At 40.0% G+C, this 14572-nt stretch overlaps 1 protein-coding gene across 2 annotated transcripts in view; it reads left to right on the top strand.

The window, feature by feature from the left end:
* The first annotated feature begins 1326 nt into the window (after positions 1-1326).
* The window catches only part of LOC122560684 (transmembrane protein 114), an 89275-nt gene continuing 76029 nt past the window's right edge, over positions 1327-14572 (top strand). For both annotated transcript variants that reach the window (XM_043711590.1, XM_043711591.1), the window contains exons 1-2: positions 1327-1937; positions 2157-2237. In XM_043711590.1, coding sequence (XP_043567525.1) covers positions 1754-1937; positions 2157-2237 — 265 coding nt within the window. In that variant the 5' untranslated portion in view covers positions 1327-1753. The remainder of the gene's footprint in view (positions 1938-2156; positions 2238-14572) is intronic.

The raw sequence follows: 14572 nt of genomic DNA on the forward strand, positions 1-14572 counted from the left end.
ATTGAGACGTATAAGATTATTAAAGGATTGGACACTCTGGAGGCAGGAAGCATGTTTCCGCTGATAGGTGAGTCCCGAACCAGAGGACACAGTTTAAAAATAAGGGGTCAGCCACTTAGAACAGAGTTGAGGAGAAACTTCTTCACCCTGAGAGTGTGGGTGTATGGAATGCTCTGCCCCAGAAGGCTGTGGAGGCCAATTCTCTGGATACTTTCAAGAAAGAGTCGGATAGAGCTCGTAAGGATAGTGGAATCAAGAGTTATGGGGATAGGCAGGAACAGGATACTGATTGAGGATGATCAGCCATGATCATAATGAATGATGGTGCTGGCTCGAAGGGCAGAATGGCCTACTCCTGCACCTATTGTCTATTATCTTGAGAAGGTGCTGGTGAGTCACTTTCTTGAACTGATGCAGTCTATCTGGTGTTGGAACACCCTCAGTACTGCCAGGGGGAGAGTTCCAGAACTTCAAAAACTGAATTTTGACCTTTTGACAGTGAATGAACTGCCCTGTAGTTCCAAATCGAGATGGTCTGTGGCTTGGGAGAACTTGTTCCTGCGGCATTCCCATATATCTGCTGCTCTTGTACTTCCAAAGTGTGCCATCTATAAGGTGCATGCATCTTATAGATGGTACACACGGCAGCCAATATGTGACAGCTTCTCTACTTTGTAGATGTGGACTGCCTGAAGTGAATTTTTGCTTTCTCTGACTGTATTCAAAATGTACAGCTTGTTGTATTTTCATTTAACTTTACTTGCCCAGTTTTAAATAACAGTCCTAACAACTTTACCGATTACAGAATGAACCTCTTTTTATTGAATTATATTTCTTTTTACCCAAATAAGAAGTCAGAGCTCTTTGCAATAATTAATGAGCGACTCGAAGATGAACTGCCTAATATGAAGTATTGTGTTGGGTCTAAGCTGCCTCTGTTAAAATTCTGAATATAGTTTAAAATTATTGAAACTAAGCAAATATCAAAGATTTATTTATGATGTGAAAATACAATGTGGTGCATTTACATTTGTTTAAATGAGATTGCACCCTTTTATTTCTGAATTCAACTGAAGTGCAAACATGTCCTCCATTATAACTTGCAATCAATCTTCAAACGACTCCTTCATCCCCAGGCCACCTGTTGTGTGAGCATTGTTAACATTTTCTCTTTTTAGTTTGGACATATCACAGTTTTTTCTTTCTACATCTCTATGATGGAAGTGCTGCGTTATCTTTTCACTAGGAGACTGCAGAAACATTTTAAGTAGGATCTAACTGCGAAGCACTGCTGTCAAACATATGATGAGGAGTAGTCTGCAAAGCCCTTCGTGTACCCTCTCTCCCTCACGCAGACAAAACTGAAAAGACTACTGCAAAGATCTTCGCTTTGGGGTATTTTAGGGCTTTTTGGAGTCAATCATGTCGGATCTTCACGAACAGCAATTCAAGTAAATGTGATTGAATTCATATCTGAGAAATGGATACACATGCACACATCTACATAACCACAATTTCACTGAGTTACGTCCGGATACACATTTCATCTTCACGCCGTGGCAAATAACAGAAGGCGAAAGAGACAGAGAGAGAGAGAGAGAGACGAGGAGCACCCGGAACAGAAACATCGCTATTATCTCACCTGAAGCAAGCATTAGGCAGGAGTAGCATCATTGTAGGCTCTCTGGGAAATCGACCCAGAGAGTGGAATAAGGACGGAGTGAGGTGTCCTGCTGATTGCTCATTCTCCGGGATGAAGTTAACATTTGGTGTGCTCTCTGTGTCCGTTGCTTTGACTGGGGCGATCAGCTTCGTGTTCCTGGTGGTAGCAATTGGGACAGATTTCTGGTACATTATCGATGCCTCCAAACTGCAAAGCTCCTCCAATTCGTCCGACCACCTCAGTTCCCATTCTGGGCTTTGGAGAACGTGCAAATGTAAGACTATCATGGCAGGTTAAATTCTGGAGAAATTTCAAGTGATTTCCTATTTAGATTTTTAAACAAATATTGGTAATATAAGAAATATTTACACTAATTCATCAAACTACCGACGACTGCAGAATAATATTGATTTGAATGCTTTTCCTTGTGCAATCTGCTTTCTGTCTGGCATCGAGCTTATTATGCATCTTTACCTTGTGTTTTTGTTTACAGTTCAAAGCAAATGTTTTCACTTAATTAATCCGTTCTGGCAAGGAGACACAAACTTCACAGCCTCTCAAAGACAACTGCTAAGTAAGTCTTGTTATGTGTTCTCTTCTGCAGCTTCTTAGTGTTCTTTTAGAACAATGTGTGATACAACCTGTTGTAGTCAACGGCCGCAAAGCACTGAGTTATCAACCACAGCTTTCAACACCAAGTATGGAATTGTGATAGATATTTAAAGTGCTTGATTATGTCCTTTTGGGTGATGTTAAACATGAAGTGCTGTACAAAGCTGGAGAAAAATAGTTAACGTTTCTCTGACAGCGTTAAGCGGGCAGAAGTAAACAGAAGATGGGAAGATGCTTTTTCAGGGTTTATGAAGGAAATTGAAGACATTTGCAAATGTCTGTCCTGAAAAAGAACGTGTAAAAACTTTGCCGGCTGAGTTGGGGTTTACGTGAAAAGTAAACCTCAAGATGCTGATCAGAACAAAGATGAATTTTTACTGGGAAGGATAACATTTGGAAGGATGGTGCAACAGGTTAACCCTGTGCAAGACTTTTCAATCGCACCAATTGATCACGGAAGCAATTACGAGCTCCATTATGGAAAGGACTGGGCGCTTGCAGCAACTCAGATGCACAGTACTCTCGCCAGCATTTTATAATACCAGACCAACCTAGCTTCATATAGGAACTGTACACGACTTTGGGCTTAGCTAGTCCACTGGAATTGAAGTTCACTACCTGGTTCAAATGTAAAGAGAATATCATAATCATCTCAAAGGGGCTATTTGATTATATAGTATTTATTTACAAAATGGAAAAATGACCCTTGCAGTATGCTTGATTAGATTAGATTTCCTACAGTATGGAAACAGGCCCTCCAGCCCAACAAGTCTACACCGACCCCCCAAAGAGTAACCCACCCAGACCCATTCCGTCCACTCTATATTTACCCCTGACTACTGCACCTAACACTATGGCCAATCCACCTAACCTGCACATCTTTGGACTGTGGGAGGAAACCGGAGTACCTGGAGAAAACCCACGCAGACACAGGGAGAATATGCAAACTCCGCACAGTCACCCAAGATAGGAATCAAATCCAGGTCTCTGGTGCTATGAGGCAGCAGTGCTAACCACTAAGCCACTGTGCGACCCTGAAATTACTTTTAAAAAGAAATTTGACCAGACACCGCTACCTGAAATTGCAGAAAAAACCCAACAGGTCTGGCAGCATCTGTGGGGAGAAAGCAGAATTAGCATCTTGAGCCTGGTGATTCTCCATCAGAACTCTTCTCCAGCAATTTATGTCTTTGTTTCAGATCTCCAGCACCCACAATTCTTTCTTTCTTTATTATACTCCTCTGGTTTGAATGGTAATTATTTTCATTCAGTGTTCCCATTTGGCAAATAAGTGATCATGGTAGATAATATTTGTAAGTTAACTTTACCATTTTAACAGTTCACTTCATATAGGGAATGTTCATACAAATATATCAGTGGGGCATCTGACTATGTAAAATATTTTATGTAATATACACAATCTGTTTGTGATTATGACCACAATAATATGTTGAGACCAAACATCTATCAGTTTGTTCTAAGCAATACTAGTGCATTGTGACATGTAAATTTTCAGTCACAGTTAATCTTTTAAAAAAGAGGTACTAGCTGAAAATTCATGTGCAATGCAATAGACTAAAGAAGTTGAAACCAATAACAAAAATTATTTTTGGGATAGCACAAGTCTTTTGAATATATTTTAAAATAGATTTTGTCTCTTATAACAAGATACTTTTTATTTCCAAACCTGTCTGTCTTGAATTTAGTTGTTTGATAAGTTCCTTCACATTGTTCAGAGGTTACAAATCAAACCTTTCCAGGTTATACATCATTATTTTTCACCTGTAACCTTCAATCTCTCTCTCAAGCTTGCCTTTCTCGATTCTATCAATGCTTACATCTTCCTTCCTACATTCTCATTATGTTATAATCAGGCTCATTATTTTTCAAATCTGGATTTTGCCTTCTTCACAGTTATATTCTCCTAACAATTTATAAAGCATAAGTTACATAAAGTCTTTGTTTTCCTGATTTACTTGACTCATGGTGTCCTATGAACTTTGGTGGACCATTCAAAGTGTTGAAGTTTAAATTAAACCTAAAATAAAGAAATAAGTGAATGGAGGTGGTCAGCATTATTCTAGTTTTATTAAGTACTTCTTTCTTCTATGGTTAATGTTATATCAACACATTTTAATCATTACCTTACACTCTACCAGATTATACCTCATAGAGCATGGCCTGTTCAGATTTGACATCAATCATTATAACAAAGGAATATAGGTAAAGAGTAGGCCATTTAGCCCGTTAAGTCTACTCTTTTATTTACTATGACCATGACTATTCAAACACTTCAATGCCTTTTACTACACTATCTCCATAACCTTATGTAATTGGCAGTTATAGAAAACCACCAATCTCTACTGTAAAAGCTGTACTCAAACATTAGGCTTTCCCAATCCTAAGGGGAAGACAATTCTAAATACTCTCAACCCTCTAAGAAAAATAAAATCTTCTTGTCTTGGTCTTAAGTAGCATTGCTCTTATTTATAAATTGTATACATGGTTCTATACTCCCCAATCTAGGGAAACATCTTAGCTGCATCTACCCTGATTGTCCCTTTAAGTATTTTGTAGGTTTTAATTAGATCACCTTTCATTCTTTGAAATCCCAGAGAGGTTAAATAAACTACATGCTCAATTTCTCTTCATAGGAAAGTCCTGTTTTCCCAAAAACAAGTCTAGTGAGCCTTCATTGTTCACCTTCAAAGGCAATAGTTTATTTTTGTAAGGTAAGAAACTAAAATTGTACACAATATTCCAGGTACAATCTTACCAAAGAAGCAAGACTTTACTACCCCTGAACTCAAATCGTCTTCCTATAAAGGTTAACGTTCTATTAGCCTTCTAATAGCTTGCTGCACCTGCGCCTTCAATGATTTATTGTTGGGGACCCCTATGTCGCTTTGCATACCTACATGTTCCAACTTATCACCATTTAAGGAATACTCTAAACATCTGTTCTTCTTATCAACATGATAACCTCACATTTCCCATATTATATTCCATATGCCATATATTTTCCCATTTACTGAGCCAGTCCAAATCCTCCTGAAATTGCTTTACATCTTCCTCACATCTTTCATGCATTCCTACTTAGCTTTGTATTATCTGCAAATCTGGAAAAAATTACATTTGCCCCCATGTCCAATTTTTTGCCAATCCTTAATCCATGTTAGTATATTACCTCTAAAATAGTATGCTTTAATTTTGATAATCAACCTTCTGTGGGGTGACCTTATCAAAGGTCTTCTGAAAATCCAAATATATCTTGTCTCCTCAGTTTCTTTATCACATTTGTAAGTAACATTCTTAAAAATACCTTCAAGTTTGTCAAACGTGATTTTCCATTCGGTGAATCTATATTCGCGATGCCAATCAGAACATTTTGTCCAATAGTCTGTTTACATAGAAATGTAGAAACTAAGAGCAGGAGTAGGCCATTCAGCCCTTCAAGCTTTCTCTGTCATTCAGTATGATCGTAGCTGATCCTCCGTCTTCTATCTCAATTTCATATTCTTGTTTTGTCCCCATACACCTCAATGTTTTTAATGTTTAAACAAAACCTATCTTTTCCTTGAATATATTCTGTTATTTGATCACTATTTGGTACCTTATTAAAGGCCTTCTGAAAACACAAATACACCATATTCTGTGATTCTCTCCCCTGTCTAGTCTATGAGTTATATGCTTGTTAAGCATAATTTGTCTTTCATAAAGCCATTGAGGCTTTGTCCAGTCCTGTTAATGCTCTCTACGTGTACTTTTATTGCATCCTTAATAATAGAATGTAGAATTTTCCCCACTCCCAATGTTAGGCAAATTGGTTTGTATTTCGCTGTTTTTTCTCCCTCCCTTTTTAAATAGTGGTGTTACATTTGCTACCCTACAATCCATAGGAACTGCCCAAGAATCTATAGAATTTTTGAAGATCACCAATTTATCCAATATTTCCAGGACCACTTCCTTCATTATATTGGGAGGTAGATGAGCAGGCCCTGGTGATTTGCCAGTCTTTAATCCCATTAATTTCCCTTGATCTATTTCTTACTAATACTGATTTCCTTCAGTCCCACTATCTCATTAGGCATGGTTCAAGAACATTTCTGGGAGATTATTGTGTACCCTTTTGTGAAAACCAAACCAAGATATGCACTTAATTCCTCTGCCCTTTCTTTGTTCATCATCATAATTTTTCTGCCTTCTGACTGCAAGGGACTAACATTTGTCTTTACTATTATTTTTCTCATCACATATTTCTTGGAGCTTTTACAGTCAGTTTTTATATTCCTTGCAATTTTTACCTCATTCTCTGTTTTCCTACTCTTGATCAAATGTTTCATCCTATTTATTAAATTCTAAAATACTCCAAGTTCTCAAAATTGCTGTATTTCTGGCAATTTTACGTGACTTCCCTTTGGATTTAACACTATCCCTAATTTATTTTATGCATTTTGGTGGAGCAACCTACCTGCTTTATATTTTGCACCAGACAGGAATAAATAATTGTTGTATGCATATTCTTTAAATATTAGCTGTTGCATTTCCACCATTAACCCTTTGAGAAGTTTCCCCAATCCATTCTTGCTAATTAGTGCCTCATACCTTCATGGTTCTCTTTATTTAGGTCCAGGACTCTTCTTTCAGGTTTGACTACTTTGATATCCATCTCAAAGATGGATTCTATCATATTATGATTGTTATTTCCCAAGGGACCCACATAACAATATAGTTAATTCATCATTTCTCATTGCTCTATACCCAGTCTTGAATAGCCTGCTCTCTGATTGGTTCCTCCATGTATTGGTCAAAAAAATCACCATTGTATACACACTTCAAAAAGTCCACCTCCACAAAATGATTGCTAGTTTGGCTTGTCCAATCATTATGTAAATTAAAGTGACCATAATTACATTTGTGGAGGAAGTGCAGACTGCAAATGCTAGAGATCAGAGTTGAGAGTGGTGCTGGAAGAGCACAACAGGTCAGGAGATATCCGAGAAGCAGGAGAATTGATGTTTCAGGCATAAGCCCTTCATCAGGAATGATTACAGTTGTACTCTCATTACATTAATCTCTGTGTAATGGAAATATAACTGTAATTATGGGCGATAATGTCTTTCCTTCTTCACTACTATTTGGGAGCCTATAAACAAGCTGCAACAACATTTTCTGTCCCTTGGTGTTTCCTATCTCCACCCACACAGATTGCATGCATGAATTTCTCAACCAATATCCTTCCTCATCTTTGTATTTATTACTCCTTTACTAACAATGATATCCAACCTCCTTTCCATTTTTATCTGTCTTTGCTAAATAATGAATACCCATGGATGTTCAGTTCCTTCTTTGGTCACCCTGTAGCCATCTTTCTCTAACTACTATTATAGCATAACTGTTTATATCTACTTGTCTTCAAATTCATTAATCTTATTTTCTCTCTTTGTGGGCAGCACGGTGGCACAGTGGTTGGCACTGCTGCCTCACAGCGCCAGAGATCCGGGTTCAATTCCCGCCTCAGGCGACTGACTGTGTGGAGTTTGCACGTTCTCCCCGTGTCTGCGTGGGTTTCCTCCGGGTGCTCCGGTTTCCTCCCACAGTCCAAAGATGTGCAGGGTCAGGTGAATTGGCCATACTAAATTGCCCGTAGTGTTAGATAAGGGGTAAACGTAGGGGTATGGGTGGGTTTCGCTTCGGCTGGTCGGTGTGGACTTGTGGGCCGAAGGGCCTGTTTCCACACTGTAATCTAATCTAATCTAATCTAATATTATTGTGCGACCTTGTTACTCACCGTTGCCATATTGTACACTATGGTCCAAATTGTATTTCTTTCATTTTGTTTTGCATGCAACATTTGCTCCTTACATTTCTGTTTTTTGTTTCTATCTTGTTTCCCCTCCCTCTGTCTCCCTGCTTAGGTTCCCATTCCCATTATCACATCTTTTATGACAGATTCCAGCACTTACCCTGCTACTGATATAAGGCTGACAGGTCTGTAGTTTCCTATTTTCTCTCTTTCTTGAATAGTGGACTGACATTTTGCCAGCTTCTAATCTGCAGGAATCATTCCAGAATCAAAGGATTTTGGAAGATGATCAGCAATGCATCAACCATCTCCATAGCCATTTAATTCAACTCTCTGGAGGTCTTATCAACTAATAGTCCCATTAATTTCTCCAGTGCAATCTGTAATTATCATTGTTCTTGTACAAGTTTCACAATCTTTGCATCAAATATATCCTGAGGCATCACCCCCTTCCTCCATCAGAGACAGGGAAGTTCATGTAGATACTGTAGAGATGTTGGTTTTCTATTCTTGATGAATTCAGGTACAATAGCATCAATATTTGGAGCTTTGCCCATGGCAATTGACTTAACAGTCTTACTTAATTTCTCCATTGTGGGTTCAATATCCAGCTGTGTTAGGCAGGCTGTCTATACTGTTTGAGGTAAAAACAATGACTGCAGATGCTGGAAACCAGATTCTGGATTAGTGGTGCTGGAAGAGCACAGCAGTTCAGGCAGCATCCAAGTAGCTTTGAAATCGATGTTTTGGGCAAAAGCCCTTCATCCTTTTATTCCTGATGAAGGGCTTTTGCCCGAAACGTCGATTTCGAAGCTCCTTGGATGCTGCCTGAACTGCTGTGCTCTTCCAGCACCACTAATCCAGAATCCAATGTCTATACTGTTCTCCTAGGATACAATTCAAGGCAACATTCTATTCATTTTCCTGTTTATTAATATCAGTGATGAACTCTCTGTCTTTGTTTTCAATGGAGTTGACTGATGAGCTGTTGCCTTTTTAATCCCTTCATAAATGCCTCTAGCTTTCCCTGTGTTGGAGGATATCTAAATCATCTGACAAGATTACAACCAGTAATCCTTGCTACAAAGCCCCTAGTAGTCTATTAGATTTTGATTTAAGTGGAATTCCGTGCAGTCAGTCTTCTCCCTTGGATTTCTCTTGCAATTAATAAGAGTAGATCACTTAAATTCTCCAACAGGTTCCACCGGAGTGATGTTAGCCTCGAAACAGCCAGTTGTTGAGAGTATACTTTTATAAATTATGTCTCAAATTGTGTTCCTTTTTGCTTCTGTACTCAGTCTGAGAATGCTGGAGAGTGTTTATTCTAATAGAGTTGATAAGCTCGAATCACAGAATCTTTACAGTGCAGAAGGAGACCATTTGACCCATCGTATCTGTACTGGCTCCTGAAAGAGCTATCCAGCTCGTCGCACTCTCCAATACTATCTCTGTAACTCCCTAACTTTTATTCCTGATGAAGGGCTTTTGCCCGAAACGTCGATTTCGAAGCTCCTTGGATGCTGCCTGAACTGCTGTGCTCTTCCAGCACCACTAATCCAGAATCCAATGTCTATACTGTTCTCCTAGGATACAATTCAAGGCAACATTCTATTCATTTTCCTGTTTATTAATATCAGTGATGAACTCTCTGTCTTTGTTTTCAATGGAGTTGACTGATGAGCTGTTGCCTTTTTAATCCCTTCATAAATGCCTCTAGCTTTCCCTGTGTTGGAGGATATCTAAATCATCTGACAAGATTACAACCAGTAATCCTTGCTACAAAGCCCCTAGTAGTCTATTAGATTTTGATTTAAGTGGAATTCCGTGCAGTCAGTCTTCTCCCTTGGATTTCTCTTGCAATTAATAAGAGTAGATCACTTAAATTCTCCAACAGGTTCCACCGGAGTGATGTTAGCCTCGAAACAGCCAGTTGTTGAGAGTATACTTTTATAAATTATGTCTCAAATTGTGTTCCTTTTTGCTTCTGTACTCAGCCTGAGAATGCTGGAGAGTGTTTATTCTAATAGAGTTGATAAGCTCGAATCACAGAATCTTTACAGTGCAGAAGGAGACCATTTGACCCATCGTATCTGTACTGGCTCCTGAAAGAGCTATCCAGCTCGTCGCACTCTCCAATACTATCTCTGTAACTCCCTAACTTCATCACATTCAATATATATCCAGCTGTCTTTGGGTAGGCAGGATGAGGACAGCATTTCTCCTTTAAATGAAAGAACTTTAAGAATTGCATCCTAACCGTGGTGCACACGAGGGAATGATCTTGTGGGATATAGGTAAATTAATGTTATTTCTGCAGTTATAATTTCTGATACAAGGTGAATGAACTCACATCAGTGTGTAATTGTTTCAGCCAAGAGCTGAGTCAACAAGAATGGAAACTATGTGGAGGAAATATATAATTGTTTTTGTATTAGCTAAAATTATATGTCAGCATGAAACGTGATTGCAAAACAATGGTAGATATTATGGGCAAATAGATAAGATGTTGTGAGGGGATGCGGTCAAGCTAGAAAGCCTGTACAAACAGTAGGTTTCCCACTTTTACAGAGACACAGGAACAAACCCTAATTAAAGAGGTCATAAAGATTAGAGTGGTCTCGGGAGAAGCTCAGATGGAAAGAGCAGATACTGATGAAGAAAGAATATGCCTAACAATGACCTGCAGTGGGATGAGGTCAAACGGCCCTGTGAGGCCAGAAATAAGCATTTTGTCACAGACAAGGCCGAATAAGATAAGAGATAAGCAGGAGTGGTGGGACCAGTCTTAGGGAAATGGAGGATGTAAACAGGGGGAAAAACAATGAAATAAGAAAAAAAATGTAGGAACCAAATTATATAAATATCAAGAGTTTGTTGAACTCGGTGTGTTTTGCCCTCTGCCTTGCTTGGCACTGGATATCGCACCCACTTGCAAGTGTAAAAATAAAGGACACTACTGATTCAGATTTTGTCTCGACTGCTACTATTGAAGTGTGTGAGCTTTGTTTCTCACAATCTGTAACCATCATGACCACAAATCCTAACTCCAGGTCACCTATGGACATACTAAACTTTCAATCCAACTTGTGTTTTCAAAAAGAGGACTGCAATAGTCAAACATTGACCGCAGATGTAAATGAAGCGATTGTTTGATGGGCTCCTGTGTGGACCTATGAAACCACAGCCATTTACAGAGTGAGGGAAATTTCAGACTGAAAGTTTAAATAAAGGAAGCGGTAACAAGAGCTGACTACCCAACTCCCTCTCAGGTGGGCGCCATCTCCTGCAGATATGTTTGTGTTCTTCCCTTCCAGGCATATACAAAAAAAGGGGTTAAAATGAGCTTCAATCCTGATCTCTGTGTGTTAATGGACTGTGTGCAAAGCTGGGAAGATCACAGCTTTGGGAAAGGCCATTAAACACTGCTGCAGTGGAGATAAAGGGAAAAAGACTGTCACTCTGAGTGTTGTCAGCCAGCCAGCCCCTGTCAGAAGAATCAGAACAAAGGAATTGCATTCACTCTGCGAAACCAAGAATCTCAAAGTTGACTGTTCAACTACCAACGCCAATCCAATCTGTAACATCCACCGAAACGGTGGTAAATGATCAACTATTTACTATTCACCAGCAAAAGCTGAGGCCGGTCAATGTATCAGTTTTTAAACATTTTTTGGACTCACTTCTTATTCCTATTCCATGTCAATGTGTGTTGCACTATTATTTCTTCTTCTGATTTATAGCTAATAAACTCACTCTTTTGTTAACTAAATAAAGCCTGGTCAAATGTCTCTTTTTTTAAAACATAAATTCATCCACATTAACCTTGTTGTGACCAACTGAGGGGACGAGTGAAAAAGAAATGGAGCCAGTTTATTCTACCACCTGGAAACTAAAAGATGTGGGCTAAATGTGGACCTAACAGCGTCACAAGTTGGGACGTTTGCCTGGGGACTGGTCGTAACAGTATCAGTGTCCCTCTGTGGAAACGGCACATGTTGGCTTTTTTTTTCACAGTTGAATTTGGTGTTGATCAAATCCGAGGAAAACTTGCTTTTTGCAGCCATGGTTGGCTCCGAAACGTGGTTGTGAAATAAGCCACAAAGACGGAAAGTGCTAGAAATGTGCACGGTCTCACGAACTTCCGCGTTTAAAACATGCATATTTATTAACACATGGGAAATTTCTATGGGGCAGACGAGTCTGCAATTAATAATTGCTCCAAGGCAATTGATTGCATCTTTACCTTTGGATTCTGAATTTAATTGCCAAGGAACTGGTAATCGCAGGCTGTCTGAACACGCATTAGTTCGAACAAGCTAAGGCGACAGTACCGTTGATGGGGTTGAGAGGTCAGTGGGCTGGAAAGCCTTTAAATGTGACAGCTGCAAACTGAAAGGCTTTTTTCCTCAGAGCACTTGTGTGTGTATGCTTTCAGTGCGTTGGAAGTGATTTCCACTAACGTGGAGGTCACGTCTATTACCTTGGTATTTTCCTTTTGACTTTAATCTACACTCCTCAGCAGTCAGCCTTCACAGCTGTGTCTGGAACACTCTGCGTTGGACCTCTAATGATCAGCAGCAATAACATCTCCAGGAACAGGAGCAACAGCACTAGGTACAATGGCTGCCTATCTCCTTATCCATCTGCTGCTCCACAGGACAGAACGGAATAGCCATAGATCTCCAGCTTGAGCAGGCAATGTAAACCCCAACACAGAGTTTACAGCCAGAGGATCAGCTTTCCGGACTGAGCAGCAATGTCTCAGGAGGGTCATATTTTCTTGGCATTCCGCTCCATTAATGTTATGTAAACACAGAAAAATATCATTATCATGTCTATCCGTGCAAGATAGCCAGGGAACTGCCATGATGCATTTATTCCACACCAGTCAAGTTTCCCATAGGTATGTGTACCTTCCAGCAGAAACAGCAATTGGCTTTCTGGAAGCAGGCCTTTCCTCTAAGGACGTGGCTGATGATACCTGTGAGGAGTCCAAACACCTTTGCACAGGTTAGGTACAACAATAGCACAAAAGCAGTCATTAAGAAAGTCGCTGGGATGTTAAAGCTGTAATTCAGGTATTTAGTCATATCCCAGGGTTGCCTCTCAGTATGCACCAACAGAATGATATTGATGAGCTGTATGCAGTGGAAAATAGATCAAAAGAGATGATTGGAGCTACATGTGGAGGAAAGTGTGTTTGAAGGAGGAGCAGCCTGATGTAATCAAAGCACAAATAACTACAAACCTAGCTGCCAGGGATATACTGGACAGTCTGACAGAGGCAGCCTCCTACTGGTGTAAGGCTGCACAACCACCTAGCACATCAGTGTGTCATTGTATCTTCCCACAGTCAACAGTCTATTTCTCTCACTTAACACCTTTTTCTTAACTTTTGTAGACTGACAGACATTTGGCAGGTACTAAGCATAACCACAGGAGGGTTTCCTGACACAATATGTAGACAGGCCAACAAGAGGTGAGGCCATACTGGATTTGATTCTGGGTAACGAACCAGGCCAGGTGTTAGAATTAGAGGTAGGTGAGCACTTTGGGGATAGTGACCATAATTCGGTGATTTTTACTCTCGTGATGGAGAGGGATAAGTGTGTACTACAGGGCAAGAGTTATAGCTGGGGTCAGGGAAATTATGATGCGGTGAGGCATGACTTAGGATGTGTGGCTTGGAAAAGTAGACTCCAAGGCAAGAGTGTAAATGATATGTGGAGCTTGTTCAAGGAGCAACTATTGAGTGTCCTTGATAATTATGTACCTGTCAGGCAGGGAGGAAAGGGTCGAGCGAGGGAGCCGTGGTTTAATAAGGAATTGGAATCCCTTGTTAAATGGAAGAGGGCGGCCTATCCCAAGATGAGACGTGAAGGTTCAATTGGGGCGATTGAGAGTTATAGGGTAGCCAGGAAGGACCTGAAGAGAGAGCTAAGAGCAGCAAGGAGGGGACATGAAAGGTCCTTAGTCGGTAGGATTAGGGAAAACCCTAAGGCTTTCTATAGGTATATAAAAGAATGACTAGGGTAGGAATAGGTCCAGTCAAGGATAGTAGTGGGAAGTTGCGTGTAGAGGCGGAAGAGATTGGGGAGACACTGAATGAATACTTTTCTTCAGTATTTACTCAGGAACAGGGCATTCTCGTCGATGTGAATACTGAGTCACAAATAAGTAGAATGGATGGCTTTGAGGTATGTAGAGAAGAGGTGTTGGAAATCCTGGAAAACGTGAAAATAGATAAGTCCCCTGGGCCTGATGGCATTTATCCTAGGATTCTCTGGGAAGCAAGGGAGGAGATTGCAGAGCCATTGGCCTTAATTTTTATGTCCTCTTTGTCTACAGGAGTAGTCCCAGAAGACTGGAGGATAGCAAATGTGGTTCCCTTGTTCAAAAAGGGGAGTAGGGATAACCCTAGTAACTATAGGCCGGTGAGTCTCACTTCTGTTGTGGGCAAAATCTTAGAGAGAATTGTAAGGGAAAGGATT

The sequence above is a fragment of the Chiloscyllium plagiosum genome, chromosome 21 (genome assembly GCF_004010195.1).
Source record: "Chiloscyllium plagiosum isolate BGI_BamShark_2017 chromosome 21, ASM401019v2, whole genome shotgun sequence".
Lineage (NCBI taxonomy): Eukaryota > Metazoa > Chordata > Chondrichthyes > Orectolobiformes > Hemiscylliidae > Chiloscyllium > Chiloscyllium plagiosum.